The following is a 21590-nucleotide window of genomic DNA, read 5'->3' on the forward strand; positions in this document are numbered from 1 at the left end:
TATATATATATATATATATATATATATATATATATATATATATATAATAAAATAATAAATTCTTTTGAATACACTATATATAATGTACATTATATATAATGTTCAAAAGAACTTATTATTTTTTTACAAGCATATTGTAAAACTTTATCGAGAAAAGAGTTGTCTCGATTCTATGAAGTAAGTAAACCTCTGCTTTAATTTAATATTTTCGATTGAAGTACCAAACTCATTAGGATTAAAAATGTACTTTTGTTACTTAGATAGATTGATAGATTTGCGAATGTGTCAAACTTGTGTGAAATACTTGTGAAACGAGTAACATTTACTCGCACGCAGTGTGTATTTTCCTGTTGTGTGAAAAACCGCCACGTGTGCGTGCGATCGACAATGTCCAGAGCGAGATAGGCGAAATCGGCGTACGTCTCTCCGCGCGTCGTACGGCAAATTCAATTAGTCTCCGCAAGATCGTATCGCATGCAAATCAATATCTTAAGCGACCACCGCATTCCCGGTTCCGAGATATTCGAGGCGCGTGGGGCGCATCGTCGATAATTCGCGTGCGGCGCGCGAGCATGATCATGCACGATGCGCGAACAGTGGCTTTTCCTCTTTTCGTGGATCTGATCGTGCAGGTGGAACAGCAGGCTTAATTTACACCTATGCGCTCGGGCAAGAAAAAAAAAAAAGAAATGAAGAATGACCGCGTCTCGAGGGACAATACGAAGAGGAATACGTGGCTTCGCCGGCTGCGAGCGACGTGTTGATCGACGTGCCGATGTTACGCGGCGCTAATTTTACTCGCGACAACCGCGCTGGGAAGCCACCGAATACACTCGGCCGAGCCGGTTATCGCAATTAGTTTTGACGAGCGAACAACCAATGAAAGCAGATGGCGCGACTTTAGGCGCGCATTCATGCGTCTATTCGAGTCGCCGGGCAGCAAAGTGGCATGACTCACGTTTAAGGAGTCACGTTTAAAGGAGTCACGTTTTTTATTCACTTAAACCAAAACGCTTCAAACTATACAAAAATCTCGCGCAACGTTTAGCGCAGCGAAACGCATTCGTAGTTGAGGTGTCACGCGACTTGTCTGCACCGTTCGTGAGAGATTTGATATTGAATGTCGCAATTTTGCACACGTAACCTTGTGGTAAAAGCAATACAGATGACCATTATCTCGTTGTAACTTCGTAAAAAGTGAGACTCCATCCAAATAAAAGAAACACAGTTATAAACGTTACATATTAGGAAACGCGGCATTGAAGGAAGAATAGTATTCACTACACCGTTTTTGTGTAATGGTTCATTGGACGTCAGAAAGTTGGCTGTTGTTTTGCTGTGAGCGGCGTTATACTGAATAAAATGTGGCATGGTAGAGAAAGAGAGAGAAAGAGAGAATATCGTGAAATTAGTTTCAAATTGACACTTATTATTTAAATATAATGGAATAAATATATGAAAATGTAATTCTGCCCGATAGAAATAGTGAATTTACGAGAATGGCCACTTCGTGATATGAAAATACGCTCCTTGGCCGCTCTGAAAATAAATGCTCTGATGGTAAAAAGAACTCCTTGATTCGATTTTAATGAGTTCGTTCGACAAAAATTGCGACTATCCCTCGCCGATCGCCGCGGAATTTCGCGTTTTCTCGCGTGTCGACGCCGTGCTGCTTTCCCGCGTTTTATCGCGCATCCATAGCATACCCGTCCGCTTGCGAATTAAAGTACGCCTCTAAATGCACAAAATGAAGGAAATCTGTTTTCTAGCCGTTCCGCCGTTTAGCTCATGAGGAACGGTTTAGATGGTTCACTACCTCATTCTAGATTGCGGCGTTGGCTATAACGCGAAGAATAAAGATTCGATTAACAGTGGTTAGCTTGAATCTACGCCGGTGAAATCGTCGTTTGCTCCTTTAGGGTAACAGCGTTCAGCATTTAAACGGGGTTACGCTCTAATGAGCGGTACGCACTGACGTGATTCCGCTCTAACGTGGTGTCGAAAATCTAGTGTGTATATATATAAAAAAAAAAAAACATCGTTCTACTAAGGAAAACAATTGCTTACTTTCCTTCTTTGAAGTAACGCTTATCTTCAACGAGGAATATTTTCTTGCCAACAATCTTAAAATATGTTCATCACAAATTCGAGGAAAGTTAATTATCATACACTTAAAAGAAGAATTTTTATGCTCTTTACCAAAGAACTTACCAAAGAATACCAAAGAACTTTATCGAAGGAAATGCTGGTCTATGCAACAAGTGAAACGAATTTTTCTTTTAATTGAATATTCTTGATTAAAATGCTAAAAACTTGCTAGAGGATTCAGAATATATTTTGAATAAATTTAAAGCTTATGAGAGAAAGGTGAACTTGTGACAGATTTGTGGGTATACAAACTTACGAAATACTTGGGACAAGTAACATTTACTTGAATACGGTATGTATTTTTCTGTGCAATCCTGTTATAAATGTGTCGACATAATTAATAGTCGAAATTGATATATTTCGAAATATGTAAGATTTCGACGAATTTATCTGAAGCTAAGACTTATAAAGCAACACATTACAGTAATTATCAGAAGAATTTTTCCTCAATAAGTAGCCGTTATCAACTCGATACCATTTTCTCGTGTCTGACATAAAGATACAATTTATACCTAAAACTTAAAATTGTCATAATTTCGATAAATTTATCTGAAATTTAAAACTAATCTATGCTTGAAAAACACGTTACACAACAACGATCAGAGGAATTTTTCCTCAATAAGTAGTCGTAATTAACTCAATATCATTTCCTGATGCCTCCGGGGCATCTGACTGGCTCGTGGACGACGACGTGGCTGTCGACGATCGGTAATTAGCGAAACAATCGTACGCGCGCGGTCCAGGAGCGGGCGGCAGCGCGAGATATGCACCGGTGTCGCGTATGACGCGATGAAACACGCGCGGATGATGTATGAATATACGAAAATACGCGAATGCGAGGCCTCGGCTGCTCGTAAAATATGGCGCGTGATTCAGGCGTCGGCCGCGTGACCGCGAAGACTTTCCTGTGCGTAAAGACGCGCGCGGCGCGGCGCACACGTGCGTTTACGAGCGGCTGACGTGCATACACAATGCGTGGGGACACGTACGTCACGTGTGTGTGTGTGTGTGTGTGTGTGTGTGTGTGTGTTCGCGCACATGATGCGTATGCGTACGTTTATGTTCCCGAGGAAGGGTAAGCTGTTTTCATGCCGGTTCGCCAGGTTTCTTTGTCTCCCACGTCTTTCGTTGTTCCTTTTTTTTCTCTCCTCTCTTTCTCTTACTCTCTCCCCCTCTTCGCGCTCTTCCTTCTCTGGTGACCTCTCGCTCTCTCTCGCTCTCTCTCTCTCTCTCTCTCTCTCTCTCTCTCTCTCTCTTTTTCTCTTTCTCCTACACATTCTTCCCCGCTTTGCTCTCTTTCGCAGAAAACCCAGGAGGAAAGAACGTGGGAGACTTTCGGACCGCATTCTGCGGTTTTTCATTCTCGTCGCGCGACGCACGGCACGAAGACACCGCGTCATTACGTGATCGAGTCAGAGAGTCGACCAAGGATCATGTGCGAAATCATTTACCGCAGGTTGATCATAGCCCGCGAATAAATCTACGTTTAATTCGGCAAGAATTTTTTCTTGTTCATCCCGTCGATACGAGGAAAACGCTTCAACATTTCATGATGACTGTTTCACTGTGCTCCGAGTGGCTTCGACGTATCAATGAAAAAACGTTCAGCTCGAAATCATAAACAAAAGAATTTGTCTGTCAGGCAAGAATGGAGAGACGCATGTAACGGCCTAGCCTGCGGACAAGACGGTCTCAATTATTTCCGAAGGTCTTCCGCGCGGCGGAAAAATGAGCGGGTTGCTGTATCGCTGGTATCACGAAACGAATTAACGGTAATACAGCGCTTCCGGCATCACGGTGAGACGCGGAAAATAGACGCGATTCCAATCACGCGCGATCTTGCACCGTGTGAGTGAGTTTCGTCGGGCACGAGTACGTTCCGCACTCGAAAGAACGCTCAGAGATCGCGGAGACGATCGTTCCGCCGCAGGCAAGACATCGATGCGTTTCCGCTTCTTGTAAGCGTGCCGCCATCTCGTTCTTTATCGTCCGCTGAATCAATAACACTTGGAGCGCGGCAATCGGGATTGCATTTTTACGCCGGGCCCGTGAAAGGAAACGTATCTATTTATCCGCGAGTAAATCAAGACACGGTTGCGCGGCGCACTTAAGGTTGAAGTACCAATGCCTGTACGCTAATAAGACGTACCTAACTCTGGTGCCTAACTCTGGACATTCTTACCGTTTTGGCCTTTAACCCTTCAAGCGCACACATCTGGTGAAGGACACCAAGAACATACTGCAAATTTGCGCCGATGATTTTCGTTCGATTTGACTGAACTCGGCTCCGAATTGACAAATTTCAATTTCTGGTTTCTCGAATATGAGAAAAAGGAGATCAGAAATTTAACGATAACGATGCAACAGTCGGTCAGACAGAAATAAAACAGTGAAAAATTCATCTACATTTCATGGTATTCTACATTTCGGATATTCCACTTTTTGAAGGAATCGATTATACGAATTTGCTCCACAGTGGGCAAGAATTAAAAGATTTTAAGTATGAATATTTAAACCTTCAAAATGGAATATACATATACATATTCTGTATTAAACGTTTAAATATTCGTACTTAAAGACCAAAACAATAAGAATGTCTAAAATTAGGTATCAATGTTATCAATGTCAAAATATTGGTATTTTTACCTTAAGGAGCTTATTCGTCAGGCATGTATTTTCAAGGCACCCAAGGGGCGTATTTTCAGTGGTACATCGAGGGAGTTATTTGTAAATTCACTATTTATCGAACAAAATTACGACTTTATATGTTTACTTGATTATCTAAATAATAAATATTAATTTGATACTAATTTCACGATACTATCTTGCCGCGTTTCACTCAATGCTGCTCGAAGGCATGAAACAATAGTTTTCTGACCTTACACAACCGATCATCGGTTACAAAAACGGTTTACTGTGTTAAATTTTTATATAGTTTTTCATATTTTTTTGGACTTAAGTGAATAAACACCTCAAGCGCAGAGTATCAATTCATCGATTATCGCGAAGCAGTCATGACAAATAAAACTGATTCGCCTCGCCAGTGGAACAGATCTCACCTGCGTAATGGCTTATCGATTTCCTAACGAAGTCGCGATTTCATGAGTCCGGTTATTTTCGATGCTTCACTTCCACGGTCAGATGTCGTTCATTACGTTATAATCATGCGATATCATTGACGTAATAGGTCAATAAACAAACACGCTGTTTGGATCGCCGCCTTATCTCGCGCGTTGCACAATCCGCGCTGGAAACGTTGCAAAAATATTGTCTGAACTATAACAGCTCCCGGCGTCTCGATTCTTCCAGATGTTTCACAGCCACTTGACCGAAACCGCGCTCAATTGGCGAACGTTAAGTTCGCTTCGCGTTCCGTTCGGCTTAGGATCAACCGCACGAATTATATTTGATTCTCGTGTTGCGCAACAACCGTCCGCCTTCGACCGATTCGTGCGCCGATCAATCGTTCTCTCATATTTGCCGTTTGCTCCTCGTTAAACGGTTGAAAGGTGGCGCACACGCGTGGTGTCGAAACCGCTTTGTTCAGCGCGATGCTTGAAAAACACACATCGCTTCTCAATTCCGATCGAAATCGGAGATGCGACAGGAAATACACTGCGGAGAAGGAAATATGAGCGCTCCCGTCGAGTCACCGAATTCGCGCGGCCACGGGTTTTTCCGTTCGAGCATATTTCGTCGCGGACACGCGATTTAGATGAATTTCAAAGCTCTGACGCATACGAAGAAAATATCGTAATAAAAACTATAAGAAAATTCGTGTAATTTCTCGGGCCGTGCAGTATTATGACCAACATTAACTACATATTCGTTGAAAAATGTTATGCACGCTCAACTTTTTACCAGAAAATTATTGTAATTACTTGTATATGTTTAATACCGCGCATTAAAGTAAATGATTACTATTTCTATAGTAATGTGCACCACAAATTCAGTGTAGTCCAACTTTGCCAGAAACATTGGCGAAAGGGATCTATCGTTAAAGTAATTTTCACCACAATATTTCCTTTGTACAGAGTCTAAAATCGACAAGTGCATCGCACGTAGTCGAACGAGAGCGGCTCGTGCCATTTATATCGCGATACTCCAACACTACTCACGACGGCTGGAAGATGAAGCGCGCCGATAAAACGCGACGCTCTCGGCGAAATAATGGCGGCCTGCGGGGATGCGAGAGCGCACGTGAGAGATTAGCAATTAGCAACTTTAATCAAGAAGAAAGTATGACGGCTGTAGCGCGAGGAAATTTCTCTGACGTGGAAATTGTTCCTTCCCAGTTCTTAATTGAGTCGCGTGTTACTCCGGTGTGCGCTCGCGCGCGGTTAACTCGATTTATCGCGGCATCAAGATCCAGAAGGAATGAATCTCATGTGGCAGCCTTCGTTTTATAATGTCCTGATGGATCTTGATTACATACTTTCTGCCAATAACGACACGCACCGTTCACGGTCCAAATTTGCTTCGGAACGTGACACGCGTGTTCTATTTCCTACAAAGTACGCAAAGTTGCGCGTTGACTGAGATTTAAAAATAGCTTCTCACGCGTGCAACGTGCCTTTCTCCTCGTATATGACGTGTGATATAATTTTTAATAGGTGTACGCAAATTTAGATCGAACTTTCTATTAGATTTCGGATCTAAATTTTTACGTCGAGAGCATGACGCTTCTCTCCCTTTCCCGGCCAATTAAGAAAAATAATCCTCTATCCCTCGCGAGGCAGCAACAACGCAACGATAATTAACCACGGTTCGTTAAAGATACACGTTTCCTTTCTCTCCCTCTGCTTTCGCACCCTCGCGAACGTCAACGTTAACTGCCGCGTATGAACGCAATCGGCACACCTCCCCGTTTGGGCGTGCGAGCGGAAACAAAACTGCCTGGAAAACCGGTCCCGGATTTTTTTTCTAGAGCGTGACGACGTCCCGGGGCTGCCGAAACAGCCTTGATTGGAAACTTCGAGAATCATCGCGTAAATCAGGTGTGAAAGTGAAATCGAGAGTCGTCGAAACGCGGCTGCGTGGACACTGCAGCAGTTCCTTGGCACTCTCGCTTTCTCGCGCGTGAAACGGACTCTTTAAGCCTCTTTGAGACACATTACGATATTATTAGGTTTAATGATAATCCTGTGTACGCGTTACACGGTACGCTACATTGAGAGAAAAAAATGATTGATTTAACTAAAATTACAGCTATTTTGTAGTCATATTTTTTATAGTAAATTTGTAGTAGTGACACGCATATAAAGTTATGATACACTGAGAAAAAATTTACTAAATTTAAAAAAATATTTGTTTGGATAATACTGTGAAGATATTTGTTTAAATGAAGTAATTATTTTCTAAAATTAAATAACGAAGTTTTAAATATAAATTTGTTTCTTTAATTTTAAAAAATAATTACTTAATTTAAACAAATATCTTTACAATACTATCCAAACAAACGTTTTTTGAAATTTAGTAAATTTTTTCTCAGTATAACTGACATTATAATAGAATTTAATGAAAAAAAAAATGGTTTTCTTCGTAATTATAGTAATTATTTCTCTCTGTGATTATAGTTACAAATATCAAACATTTTTTTTTAATTTTATAGTAATATATACATATTGTATAAGCTTATTATCACTATTATTATAGTAGAATTGAATAAAAAACAATTGTTTCAAGTATAATTTGTAGTAATTACTCCTCTATGTGATCAAATATCAAATATCTTTTCCTCAATATATGAAGAATAATGATTGTATTTTGTTGCTGTAAGCTGCATGTGTTATTTCGACGAACAAAACAGCAGACTCCTGTTCATTTCATGTTTCTGGAAAATCCAAGACATTGCGTCACGCGTCGAAATAATTAAGATCACATATAGCGGCTCGCGCAATTCGATTCTGCCCTTCGCAGAGGGGCTTATTTACCACTTATTTTTCTCGATTACCCAACGCGCCGAGTTATCGCGTATAAAACGGAAATTGATTATTTCGTTGTGCAACGCCGACAGTATCGACGTAAACACGAGAGACGTTTGACGTGGCGCGATTTCTTGAGATTATCTTGAACCGCGAAAGGTTAACGCGACGTTCGGGGAACGTCGAAGAGAGCGAGCGGTGCGGAAAGTGCAAGGTGCGCGGAAATGGCCCGTGTCCCTCCCTCTGCGTGTCTTTTGTGTTCGCAGTTTCTTTTCATGAATATGGGAAAGGGACTAGCGGACTTTTGACGCGGGAAGAGGAACCCGTTGCGCACCGTACCGCCATTCATGTAGCCCTTCACGAATTTAAGGACAACGAATAAGGCGTTTCTCTGTATTTTACAATACTGCTCTTGTTAAAAAAAAAAAAACGTTGCAAACTGCATGATCGTGATACGCTCGAGAGAAAGTCAAGGGCGTTAAAGTTTATTAATAGCGTTAATTCCAGTGAATCTTAAATTCTTTTCAATGGTACTCGGGAAACTTAATGTACCTTTATTTACAAGAAAAGTGAACTCGTGTAAGATGATACGGCGAGGAAAGATCACTATTTCAAAATATTCTCGACAGAATATTATAAAAACACGCGATTTCAAGGAATTTCTTTGTAAAAAATCGACGAGTCACCCAATCTGCGTGGCTATCATACACAGTATTTTCTTTACAATCGTTGAGCCTCCACTGTCCACTGGCGGAACCTTCCCGCACAACAATATTCTTCCCTCCTGCATCTCGAGAAAGAAAGAGAGAAGCGATCGACCATCGACAAAGTTTCGTCAAGTACCTAAGCACGATCGGAATCGCACAAAAATCCCTTGTAAAACCGGCCGAACCTGCTCACAAAGCCTCGCGAAAAAGAAGTTTCACGAAACGAATCGCAATAGGAACGAGCAAAGTCCCTTCTCTCTCTTTCTCGCGTCATCGTCCTTTTGTGGAAGGCGGCTCTTTTCAAAAATATGAGAGAATTTGTCGATGCGAGGTGGTGGTGGACGAAGTTTCGAGAGGCACAAAAGATTAGTGCCCGTTAGTACGTGTTACGGCACTGGTCTCGAGACTCGGCCAGTACAGGAGGCAACGCGCACAAAGAGAGGGGGCCCCGATTTTCCCCCTTTCCGTCTCTCTGCCTCCCTCCTCCCTGAGTATTCTTTCATTCCCTCGGTCGCTCCTTAGGCACAGGCGAACCTGAAGCAACAGGTTCCTACGCCCCTTCTTCGTGGCTCGCGTTTACCGAGCGGCTTTTTGTTGCCGCTGCCGGTACTGGTTGGGCACGTTGCTTGCTCGGGGCGAGGTTTCCACTTTTAGAAAAGTTCAGAGGATTGCATTGGCGCTCGCGAGCACGCATCTCTATCTTTCGGAGAGAGAGAGAGAGAGAGAGAGAGAGAGAGAGAGAGAGAGAGAACATATCGAAAGATATCGGACGAATAAACTTCATTCATTTTACGAAAATCAACTTGTCGAATCCGCGAGTGTCAAGCATGAAAACTTGAGTTTTTCGCAATTTTACATCTGTGTTACATCGGTCCTGTCCTCGTTGAGACTTCCGTGTTTGTCAAATTGCGTGAGGAACAACTTCGATTTTAACTGCGCCCACGGACGTCGAATATCGAGAGTCGAAAGTCCACCCGATCGGACGAGTTTCGAAATCGAGCCGAGGAGAAATTGCCGAGGAAAGTCACGACGCGATTATCGTCCGAAAGGAAGAAAAAAGAGGCGTGTTCGCGCTGAGTGTAGTGTGAATCGCGCGACTGAGAGGAAAAAGAAGCTGCGAATATCAATGTTCGCGAAATTTACTCACTGTAAGCCTACGGTGTGACAAAGACGCGATGCTCCTCGGTGTCGATGCGAATCGACGAATTCCCCAAACTGCACACGTGTGTAAGAACGTGTTGCGTGCTGACGATCGCATTTTTATTGTCGTGTGTTTGTCACATTGCGATTCAGGTTGATTGTAGGCGTACGAACGGCATACTATCTTAACAATTAAGACCATTAACGCCCGTGTCTACTATTTCCGATCAAATCTTAATTTGAGTTTAAACTTTATTCAGACAAAGATAAACTCAGGTTGAAGCATTTAATTGATCTTGAAAAACGTGCATATGTTGTGAGAGACCAATATCCGTTTCCACCAACGTCGATCAAACCTTAATTTGAGTTTAAATCTTATTCAGACAAATATTTAAACTCAGGTTAAGCTTTAATCGACATTGGTGAAACTTGCATGAGAGGCGGAGAGATATATCGGTGCGGAAGGCTGGGTAGTGAGTAGGATGGAGTAACAGTCGTCCAGCAAGCAAAAGGATCCGGGTTTTCTCAGCAATCTTGCAGTACTCCCGATACATTTTCTCTCTGATTCTTACTAATCATAAATTAATCAACCGAAGTTACTAAATGCTTTCTCAACCCACCGAGTTGAAATATATTTTATGGTTCTGATGAGGTTGATCTCAATCGGTGGTTCGTACAAGGTGATGTTATCGGGCTTTAATTATTAATAACCTTCGTTATTAATAGGCTTCCCTGATTGCCATGCTGCGTTGTGACTTATGAGGTCTCGATAACATCGCCTTATACAAACTAAATAACTGGTTGGAATCACTCTGATCACACAAACACACACAGGAATTGGGGTAAACTTCTCTCTGAGCTCGTTCCGCCATCTTTTGGCACGAAGATCATTTTCGACGATAGCATTCTCTCTTCCTACCTAACGTTAGTTAAGAAACAGAAGGAGACAAAGTTACTGCACGGAAAAAAGGTTTGGTTGAATTAACCAAATATCTGGTCGAATATGAACGATCCAGAAATTCCGATTGAAGTAACCCGAATTCCGTTTAAGTCAACCAAAAATCTTATTAACTTAAACAGAATTCGGGTTATTTCAATTGGAATTTCTGGATCGTTCATATTCGATCAGATATTTGGTTAATTCAACCAAATCCTTTTTTCCGTGTGGAAAAAGCAATTTTTGTTGGATTAAACAAATATCTGGTAAAATATGAATGAGTCACAGAGTTTAAATTATCAGAATTCTGTTAACCAAACAACCTGTAACTGTTCGAATTGAAGTTCTGCTTGACCAAAAATCTTGTTCGGTTAATCAGAATCTCGTTAACTTGGGCAGAATTCCGGTAACTTCAGCCAGAATTCCCTCTGGTGTGTTCGTTCATACTTCATCAGACCAATTTTAATCCAACCAGATTATTTTCTCCGTGCGAGTTTGTGCATTTTCACTCAGTCAGAATATTGCGTCGCCACGCGCGACACTTCGTTACTTCTCAGAGAAGTTGTTCTTTTTCTTAAATATTCTCCACCGTCTCTCTCTCTTAGAACTCGCTTAACCGCGCGCCAGCTACGAACGCACGATAATAAGACGGGAAATGACAAGTGAACCGCCTCGCAGTGGAAGACTCATACCGGAAGTCATATGATACACACACGCGCACGCTCGCGCGACGCATAATTATGATGAAGACGGAGACGCGTAGTGACATGTGTGGGCGCGCACGCACACACTCTGAAAAAAACAACGTGCGTGGTTTACGTGCTGGTACTGTCGCGAATCCGAAAATCTGTTCGTTCTTTCCGTCCGGCGTGCTCACTCGTGACACGCGAGAGAATCTCACACTCGCCGGAACGTCTTATTGACCACGAGAAAAATTTGTCGGATCGATTTGTCACTCTCGAGATTAAGAGTTCGCACAAAATGCGCGTGCGAGCGATCGGACGATCGATCGATCGATTTCTCGAATGCTTATTATTACGCGTTGTAAGACGAATAAAAGAACGAGCGCCGAAGCGTCGACGTGTCGTCGTCGTCGCCGTTGTAGTCCGCTTAGAACTCTCCATCAATGTCAGCCACGACGACGATAACCATAGGCGATATATCGCGCCGTCCACACACGTAGGAAAAAAAGGTGGTTTCGCAATACCTCTGGGTGAAGCAACCTCCGTATCCTTGTATTATTCGCCGTAATGGACGAAGGATAAGCAACGGATGAAAATGATGTTTACAGAGAGATCGCAATCGCTCCTTTCGCAATGTACGCTGTTATTCCCGATAATTGAATATTAAGTGACACGTGTATGCACGAAACACGGTTTGAGGATCGTTATACACTCAGTTATTTGCTGTAGATATGCAGGAATGATTCAAGCCACATGAGGTTCGTTTCGAGAAAAATGACGACGAAAAGTTGGAGTATTACTTAAAAAGTGCAGATAGCACTGAAGTTCTTTGCAATTACTCGAGAAGTCAAGCATGGTGAACTTTCTTCTTTTTAAGAGAAGGGTATTCATTGACAAGCTTAACTCTTAAAAAGATTAATAAAGAAGATGCAATTAGTAAAAAATAAAAAATGTTTTTAATTAATCTTAGATTATAAGACTCATAAGATTTGGATTTTTCTTATTTTATGTAGAAACATAAACTACTCACTAGTAGTACAAAAGAAAAAAGAACTGAAAAATCATAATTTTGTGGATTGGATCATTCTTGCTTAATTATGGCGTTTCACCTCTATGTGAAACGTGTTTTTATATATTTATATGTCAAATCTACTTTCTTATTCGACTAATGATTTTCTTGACTTGCGCGACATAAATTCGCGTTCGAATGAAATTTCTTTAAATTTGTCTTTCGTTCTTTCGTTGCACGTAAATGATATATTTTGATACTCAATTGTGTATCTGTAAAGAGCACATTTTTGTGCTCGAAAAGGTTAGATAAAATTGTAGCATTCAGTCATTAACATTAAGTAAACACAATATAATAGAAGATAGACAATCTGGTAGTCATGATCTCTCGATAAGTGCTGATTTATAACAAAATAATGACGAGAGAAATTCACAATAATAATAATGCCGTATAAATGTACAAAATCCACATGTGCGGTGACTCGTGGTACAAGTTATATACAATATGATAGTATAGCAAACGACCGGGCCTTTGCTTGGAGGTCGCGGCAAAAGGCGTAAGTAAATACGCAAAAGCACGTTGCAGACACGTGAGAATGGTTCGCCCCATCGCGGTTCGGTCCGTTCGGAACTCGAAAATAAATAAAAGATCGGAAACGATCTCGACCCGGCGTGTACGACACAAAGATCCAGATTTCTAATGTAAATAGTAACTTTATCTGACGATCTAACAATATAATATCCATATTCTCAAAATTATTCGTAAAATTCCATCTGTTTTGCATCGACATTGGTACACTCTCACCTGAAATTTATATGATGAGCAATCAAAGTACTTGCATACATTTTGGAATCGACTTAAAGAGAAAGAAGAAATTATTATCGCGGTACTTCTTTTCCATCGCGATACATTATTGTTTGTGACAATATATCAAACAGTACATTGTAGTAACATTTTTCATTTTGTTGCAAAAGAATCGACTAAACGAATACTTTCCTTCTCACTCGTCGTATATATTTCGGCTTCTGACCGTCTTCAAATGTTTCAGATGACACGCAAATAAATATTGAGAATACCTACGAGTAGAAGGAGTCGTTGGAGAGAAATGTCGCCGCGTAAATTGACACGATTTGTTAGAAATTTACCGTATGTTACACGATCGGGATTATACACGAGAAGACCACTTATTTCGACTTATGTTAAAAATAGCCGTCGTGTTCTCAGACTGACGTAACCATGTTTACACAACTCAAATTGTTCATCAACAACAGTTTGTTCAACACTGTCACTCAACAAAAGATCAACTGCAATGTCACGAAATTGTCAATTAAGAATTCTGGAAACGAGAACGTCCGTAAGTAGTCGCTTATTTTCTTCATAGCAATGTCGGGGACAGATGAATGTCGTCATTCGAAGGTTGCGAGCGTACTGAACGCTAGCGGGCAAATAATGAGAGCGTCTTTCTTCTCTCTCTTTCTCTGTATTGGCGCCCTCGGCTTCTTCCTTGAGAGAAACCGAAGACGCCGGGCAGGCGTCTTTCGGCAGTGAAAGTGTCAATGTCTTTTCGCGCTCGTATCTGTTAAACGTCGGAGTTTCTCCGCTAAATATTCGTGTTCCATTACCGTATCGATGGGGAATTGTCGGTGTGAGGTTTAATGAAGACGAGTTTTTTGTCTCTGTCACGTGGCACGACGACGGACGGCAACGGAGCGGCACAGCGAGAGCGCGAGCGGGAGAGAATGCGTTTGTTAATCCAACACACGCATCGACGACGCACACATGCTCGCGCGCGAGCGTGTGTGCGAGCGCAAGTGGTACCACCAAGTACCAGCGCGATTCCGCTGGTCGGCGAGAAGAGCGCGCGGATTCTCGCGCTGAGCCGCGCCTCTTCGTGGGGGGAATCCAAGACGAAAAAACGATACCGCCAAAAGCGAAAGCACGATCGTAATCGGCAAAAATCGCTTCGTCTCAGTCGTCTCAATCGCGCGGAAGATGGACGTTTTAGGACTCCGTACCAGACACCGACCTTTTCGTCTCTCTGATAACATCTCAAATAGGAGGAAATATCCAGCAATAATCGGTATTCAAGACATCCCTGATAAAAATGATGCCAAATAACACTTTACTTAAATCTTTTTGCACAAAGAAGAGTTTATTCTGAACTCCTCAGAACGAAAAGAGAAGAAGTATTGTTAGATCCTTGATATTCTTACTCTTTTATTTCCATCAAGGATTGTCGAGATTTAAAACGCATGAGGATATCAAAGAAAACGAAGAAATAAATACATAATAATTGAAAAATAATTAATATATAATTAATAAATTGCCGTACATCTTGATATTTAATGGCATCCGAGCAAAAGTGTCGAAAGCTGATAGGAGCTGTAACGAGCGCCGGCTGCTGGACATTTTCCCCTACATTGTACGCAAAAAAAAGTTTGTTTGGATTAACTAAATGTCTGAACGAAACATGTCTGAATGAAACATGAATGAATCAGAAATCTGATCGAAATCACTAGTATTCGAGTTAACTTGAATTGCGCGAATTTTGGATAACCAGAATTCCGTTAACTCGAACAGAATTCTGGTGACTTCAGTCGGAATTTCTGGCTTGTTTATACTTCAGCAGACATTCGGTTAATCCGAACAAACTTGTTTTCTCAATTTTTGTTTTTTACATGTAACGTAACGTAACAATTCGAATTAATATGTTAAACCTTTGTTTCTGTATTTCATTATATGCAAGTCACCGAGTTGTTATTCCCGAGAAAGCGAAATACGACAACACGACGACGTTTGAGAAACCTTGGGAAACTAAATGGCGTGCGTCAATAAATAATTGTATAAGTGGATCGCGAGTTAAGAGAGCGGAGGAATCGCGATGGCCTATCGTTAATTTGCTGAATACAACGGAGCCGAATCACGTGTTGAATTGAATTGTGACTTATGGGATCCTTAATCGAAAAGCGGAGATTCGGCGCGGTGCCTTCCGCTCAAGACACATTTCCTTTCGGCAGCAGAGCGAATTAAAAAATTGACCGCTCTCCGTACACACTAATACGCGTTGCGCTCTCCGCTCGACTTTACAGTTCAGGTGCAAAAGATAGGAATCGAATTTCGCTGTGCCGCCAGGTGAGCGCGTTGCGTAACGTCAATTAAAAGCATTAAAAGTAAAGAAACAACAGTATCTCTCGGCATATTAATAGACGATGATATTAACATCACACGGACATACCGACGTCTGATTGGTATTCGTGACTCAGCGGGACTCAGCAGCGTGGAAACAAAATGCAATATCTATCGACGCATATCGCGACTGGAATATCTGTCGGAAATATACAAGTATCTTTAATCGTGCCGCCATTAGTAAAGTCCACGCGGGCGAATCCCCCCGTTTGCCGCTCGGGTTGTCCGGCGACACGGCCGATATCGGAGCGTCAACAGCAAATAACATCGATATCACGTTCGTTTCCTCTCGGATCCACGTCGTCGTGAGAGACTCGACGAGAGAGAGAGAGAGAGAGAGAGAGAGAGAGAGAGAGAGAGAGAGAGAGACTCGGCCGGGGAGACTAGTCCGCGTCACACAGAGAAACTCGCGTCGGAGGAGAAACCAAAGAGAGTGTTGTGCCTCTTGCTTCTCTCTCTCTGAGGTGAGAGTCTCCCCTAGCTCGACTGCCTTTTATTTACGTCGCGCGCGACGTTCCCGCGCGACCGTCCGCGTCCCAGTGATAAAGGTCTTTCGCGACTTATCGATGCAAAACGGCGAACAAGCCGCCGCTGACTGACAACGATTACCAACCACGGTACGACCGAGGGGCGGTTTTTACTATTGAGAAGTACGGCGTCATTAACGCGCGAGTCCATTCCTCTGCGAGCTCATCCAAATCGAAATTTGCCTACGTGATCGACAACGAATCCCGGATGGACGGAGATTTACGCAAGTTCTCTTTGTAAAGTTACACTGATCAGAAGTGTTTTTTTTATTCTTCTTTTTCTGCTTTTATGTATATCGCTTACGCACACTGATAGATTGGCAATGAGTTCATAAGCATTCGCTTTAATCAGTCGCGATCAGAGCGATTGAGAAAACACTTCAGTCAATGAGGATGGCAAAGGTTTCGAAAATATCTCTATGTCGTATCGTAATGCTTTGCATGTGTGTGTATGTATGTGACTCGAGATATAGATAACTGGCACTGTATAATCGGCCAAAAATGTCGATGTTTCGAAAGATTATGTATATCTTGGGAGATATGAGGAGGATAATGATAATCATTGTAATAAACGAGGAATTTAACATAGTAATTTCGACAGAATACGATCAGAATTTGTTATCTGTGCTGAGTGTGTAAAGTGACAATTTAAAAGCGACAATATTAGTTGACCTCCACTCTATATTTGAATTTTTCAAGCCAATGTTAACAATTCTTCTCTCTCTTCCTCGATAAAGGAAGAAAGAAAGGAAGAAAGAATTACTATGTTTATGCATGCGTGTGACTTATATTTTCAGTATGCACAGGCAATCTGGATGAAATCTACAGATTACCGATTCTTTATCGTTATTATCAAAGTGTTTCGATATCTTGTCTTGACTAGCGAGATTAAGTTAAACGTTAAACGATGATTGATAGAAAAGCGACAATCATCAATGACGAATACGGTCGCAAGAAAAACGATAAGTGAGCCGTCCATGAATATCGACGAGAAAAGTCTGCTATCGACGAGCAGCGCGATCTAACGCGTCGATATAACACGTGTGCGCCGCGCGTAACGTTGCTGGGAAAATGTGGGAGCGTTTGTCAGATAGCAATATTTTTGCATGGCACTTCGCGTTACGAACTCGCCGTTCGTAAATTCGTCGCGCGCGCGCGCGTGCAACTTCACGATTCCGCGTCCTCGGAAACATCGCGAACGAGGCTAGTGTGGAAATAAGATCCAAATCTGGCCGGTGTGGAATCCGTCCCGGGACGATAACATCAGGAATTGTTAATGTCGCGCCGGCGACGCCTGCGTCGGTGACGTTGATACTTTTTTTACTCGATCATATCTCGTAAATAATTCATGGGAACGCGCGATCGTTGCGTGTAGGTTCGGTCTCGGTGAAGCGCGTTTCGTGAAACATAACAGAGGAAATAAACGCGGGGATATCTCGCAATTTCGGGCGGCCGTGTGTATGTATGTGTGTGTATGTATACGTGCGTGTGTACGTGCCTGCGTGCGCGCGCACGTCGTGATGTCAATGTCGCGGATTGCGAGAAATATCTTGCTGTTAATTAGCACTCCGCCATTATGGCGCGCACGCTTCGTACACGCGTGTCGCTCCGCCCGTGCCGTTCTCTCGCCGCTCTTGAGCGGCTCTCTACGTAAACACTTAACACGGTGACTCGACTCACAATGACTCCAGCCGAATTTCGGAGATAACAGGACCGCACGCTCATTCCCGCTCATAGCCAGAAGCAACCAAAGCGCTCAAGGCGCTCGACGAGAATACATCACGAACATAATTCGATGAATTTAGAGCAATCGAGTGATTCGGCACAACGCTACGTACAAGCGTGCACCGGTTTGGTTAATCTGGAAACTCGGCGACGTCGCGAGGAAAGCTAAAAAAATCACACCGAAATTCGCGAGACTTTGGTTTATATTTTGAACTCTTTTATGGCTAAAGGCTCTAATAAACTGGCTTATGGCCAATCAAAAGGCTTATAAAAGGCATTTTTACGCTTTTAAACCTGATCTACAATATGCTCTTCGCTTCTTATTTCTTATTCATTATTTTCTTCTAACTACAAGATCAAGATTTAAATCAGAAAGAGATATACAGAAAGAAACATAAAGCAAAGAGCACATTGTACATAAAATTTTAAGCTTGATCTATAGTGCTTTTTGCTTTCTGCTTCTTCCTCTCTATCTCTTTCTAATACTTATTCCTTGGGCCAGAAAAAGATAGAGAACAAAAAACAAAGGAAGCGGTGCGCACATTATAGATTAAGCTTTAGAGGTGCTTTTAGCGCCAAAAAGGAGTCCAGAATACGGGCTTGTATCGCGTATGTCCGAGTATCGCGATACTACGTCTTCGCATCGTCCCGCCCATCGTATGCTCTGCACATTATTCCGAGCTTAGGCTCGTCATTTGATACAATTCACTCGTCGAGCGCTCTCAGTCCAAACAATTAAGGCGCGGCAGTGAGTGACGACGATAAGTGACACTTGAATGAAATCTAAACAGAATCGTGTACACGACGATAATACGTGCGCCGAATGCGGACCAGAGCGGTCGAATCGAGACAAATCGTGACTTGGAATCATCGCGACGAGGCTTACCTTAAACAAATGTTCGGTGCAGTCGAACATGGCGTTGCTCATGACGGCAGTCGACATCTCGTCGGTTTCGCACACAAAAACACACCGTGTATCCGAAACGTCTCGTCCGTTCCTCCTCTTCCTCTCTCTTCTGTTCTCTCTCTTTCTTTCTCTTCCGCGCGTTTTTTTCTTCTCTCTCTCTCTCTCTCTCTCTCTCTCTCTCTCTCTCTCTCTCTCTCGACTCGTACCTCTTTCGTTTCTGACAGCGGGGCTTCTGGAGAAAGTAGCAGCGAATAGCAGCAGTGTCGAGAATCGTCGAAAGTGTTGTCAACACGTGGACCCGTGGACTGTGCCGAAAGAACTCTCCTCAGGAGAACACAAAAGAACTGCCACTCCGACCGTACGCGTCGCTATACGCCGTCGTTGTAGCTTGCATTAGAAGCACCCACGCGTGAAACGGTACGCGCGTATCCCGTGTCGGAACGTTGTTAAAAAAAAAAAGCCAAAATGTTGTACGGGCCGAGGGGCGCGCGGAGTGTAAGAAAAGTGGAAGATCAGCGCGAATCGAGCGAGAGCGAGCGAGCGAGCGCTTGAACGAACGTGTGGCTCCACTGCAGCCGCCTAGTATGGATCCTCCGTGTATCGACTTCACGGATGGATCACGATCTTCCTCGCAATGCTGCTGCTGCGTCGTCGTTGTCGTCGTCGCCGGCTTCGGTGCCGCGAGCGGGGCGCGTTACGAACTTGAACTTGGCACTTTCGTTCGCCGATTCCGTCGATCGCGGTCACCAGTCTCTCTCTCTCTTTCTCTGTTTCGTAGAGGTAAACGTTGAGGCCTCTTACGTGTTTCTCTCCTTTCTTTCTCTTCCTCTTACTTGTCGCGCGCAGAGGTTATATTGCCCGCAGAACCTCCGAATGCGAACTGAACGGTGCGCGCCGAGACTTCTGGCCGATACAAGGAGTCGACGTGCGGGCGCGCTAGGAGGCACCGTCGCAACAGCCAATCGCGGGACGCCCGATAGGGAGAGAAAGAGGGGGAACCCGGCGTTAACTTGGCAACCACGCGCGACTCACCAGACCAATCCTGGAACACGCTCTCTTCGACGCACCGGCTCCATCGTCGTTCTCTCATCGGGAGCGGACGTCTATACTTCTTGTCGACTCGCAGCTTTAACAATTCGTAGGTGCTCCGATTGGACTGAGATTGGGGTGGTCACGGATTTGCGTCCCTCTGTCGTGGCTCACAACACCGGTCAGACATCAGATTGAGCGTGGAGAAGCGGCGACTGCCGATGTCTGGCGACTGCCATTGTTATCGGTATCACACTTTATGATTCGTTACCCTAATTGCATTCCGATCCGTCCTTTTTCTCATCAGGAAAATCTTATCGACAGTTTATATAGCTCCCGTTATGTGCACTATGAATTTTCGGTCAAACTTCTCTCGAAAGTGACGTTTTGGAATGCAATCCAAGATTGTAGATATCTCCTCACCGCGCATTCGCGATATATTCGTCCGCACACGAATTCCGCGTCTTCCGACAGGTAGGAAGAACGCGACGAATGCGAGCCAAATGGCGGAACAATCGCGAAGCGACGTGAAGTTGCCGAGCAGTCGGGCGGTTTATCGTGTTTATTGAATCGTAACGAACGGAGGCGACCCGTTAATCACCTTTTCGCGGCATCGTTTATGTCAATATGTCCGAATGCTAAACTGTTCCTCGAGTATCTCGCGTATATTAGACTGCGCAATCTTTGCAGGTAAACAGATCGTGGCGGTTGGCGCGCTCGGTGCGCGGAGCGTCGTGCAGCACCGAGAGTATCGATATTTCGGGAATCGCAACCATTACCCGTAGCCGTGATTTCTTACGTAGCGGAGATTGTAGCGCCGCAGTGCGTACGTGGGAAGTAGCTCGTATCGGCCGCTCGCGCCAAAAGTGAGTTTGGCGCGCAAACTCTGCTAACTGCTGACGCGGGGAATGCCGAGAGCAGCAACGACAACTTGATCGAAGGTAATCACGTATATAAACAGTAGAAAGAAAACAGACTTGTCAATACGCGGGAAAACAAGCGTCGCTTTCAAGCACTCGCTTTCAAAGTGCGGGGTCACAATTACGATCGCTGCTATTAAGCAGTGACTTAACCAAGCAACCTAACCAAGCAAGACAGAGAGAAGAATAGATGTACGGTCGTGGATAAAATACCTCGTTCTATATGTGAATTTCGGGATATATTCCGTTTGTCCAATGAAAGAATCTTGTCCACGATCGTGGTACACGTTGCAGTGCATAATGTAGAAGTAACATTTCAAAATATCCTGATAGCACTGCTATTGAAATCAGTGAACTTTATCATTAGATATGTCGATTAGTTTTATCAGTATTTCTTCTGAGTACATATACGTTTACTTTGATGGATACATAATTTGTTACTTGATCCAATAGCAATCGTTCGATCGAAGGAATGCTTTTGAGGCTAACCTGTTGCACCCGCGGATAGACCTGTAATTTATACATATAGCTTCCATATGTGTATAATTATCAATAATTGTGATAATTCTATATAATTATTAACAACTCTTCCGTATATCTTCGTTGCGCATCTCGAAGATATATATCGCATACCTCGCAAAAACCGTCACTTGAGAATTTTGCCGTAAAGAATTCTCGGTGAGTCGATATATATATATATATATATATATATATATATATATATATATATATATATATATATATACAC

The 21590-nt window shown here is 43.0% G+C and overlaps 1 protein-coding gene and 1 long non-coding RNA gene across 6 annotated transcripts in view; one reads left to right on the forward strand and one right to left on the reverse strand.

Moving 5' to 3' along the window:
- LOC116842962 (mRNA decay activator protein ZFP36L1) overlaps positions 1-19786 on the reverse strand; it is a 43862-nt gene extending 24076 nt beyond the window's left edge. Inside the window, exon 1 of one of the 3 annotated variants that reach the window (XM_032812870.1) lies at positions 18873-19786. In XM_032812870.1, the coding sequence (XP_032668761.1) occupies positions 18873-18929 (57 nt within the window). In that variant the 5' untranslated portion in view covers positions 18930-19786. Of the gene's footprint in view, positions 1-13628; positions 18427-18872 lie in introns of those variants that run through there. The other 2 variants (XM_032812871.1, XM_032812872.1) reach the window with 2 other exon arrangements.
- A 181-nt stretch (positions 19787-19967) lies between these two features.
- The window catches only part of LOC116842963, a 31979-nt gene continuing 30356 nt past the window's right edge, over positions 19968-21590 (forward strand). For 2 of the 3 annotated variants that reach the window (XR_004377803.1, XR_004377804.1), the window contains exons 1-2: positions 19968-20169; positions 20613-20863. This is a non-coding gene — a long non-coding RNA (uncharacterized LOC116842963). The remainder of the gene's footprint in view (positions 20170-20612; positions 20864-21590) is intronic. The other variant, XR_004377802.1, reaches the window with a different exon arrangement.

Source organism: Odontomachus brunneus, unplaced genomic scaffold (assembly GCF_010583005.1).
Source record: "Odontomachus brunneus isolate Ranch 3 - 2012 unplaced genomic scaffold, Obru_v1 Obru_scaffold_028, whole genome shotgun sequence".
NCBI classification, from domain to species: Eukaryota; Metazoa; Arthropoda; class Insecta; order Hymenoptera; family Formicidae; genus Odontomachus; species Odontomachus brunneus.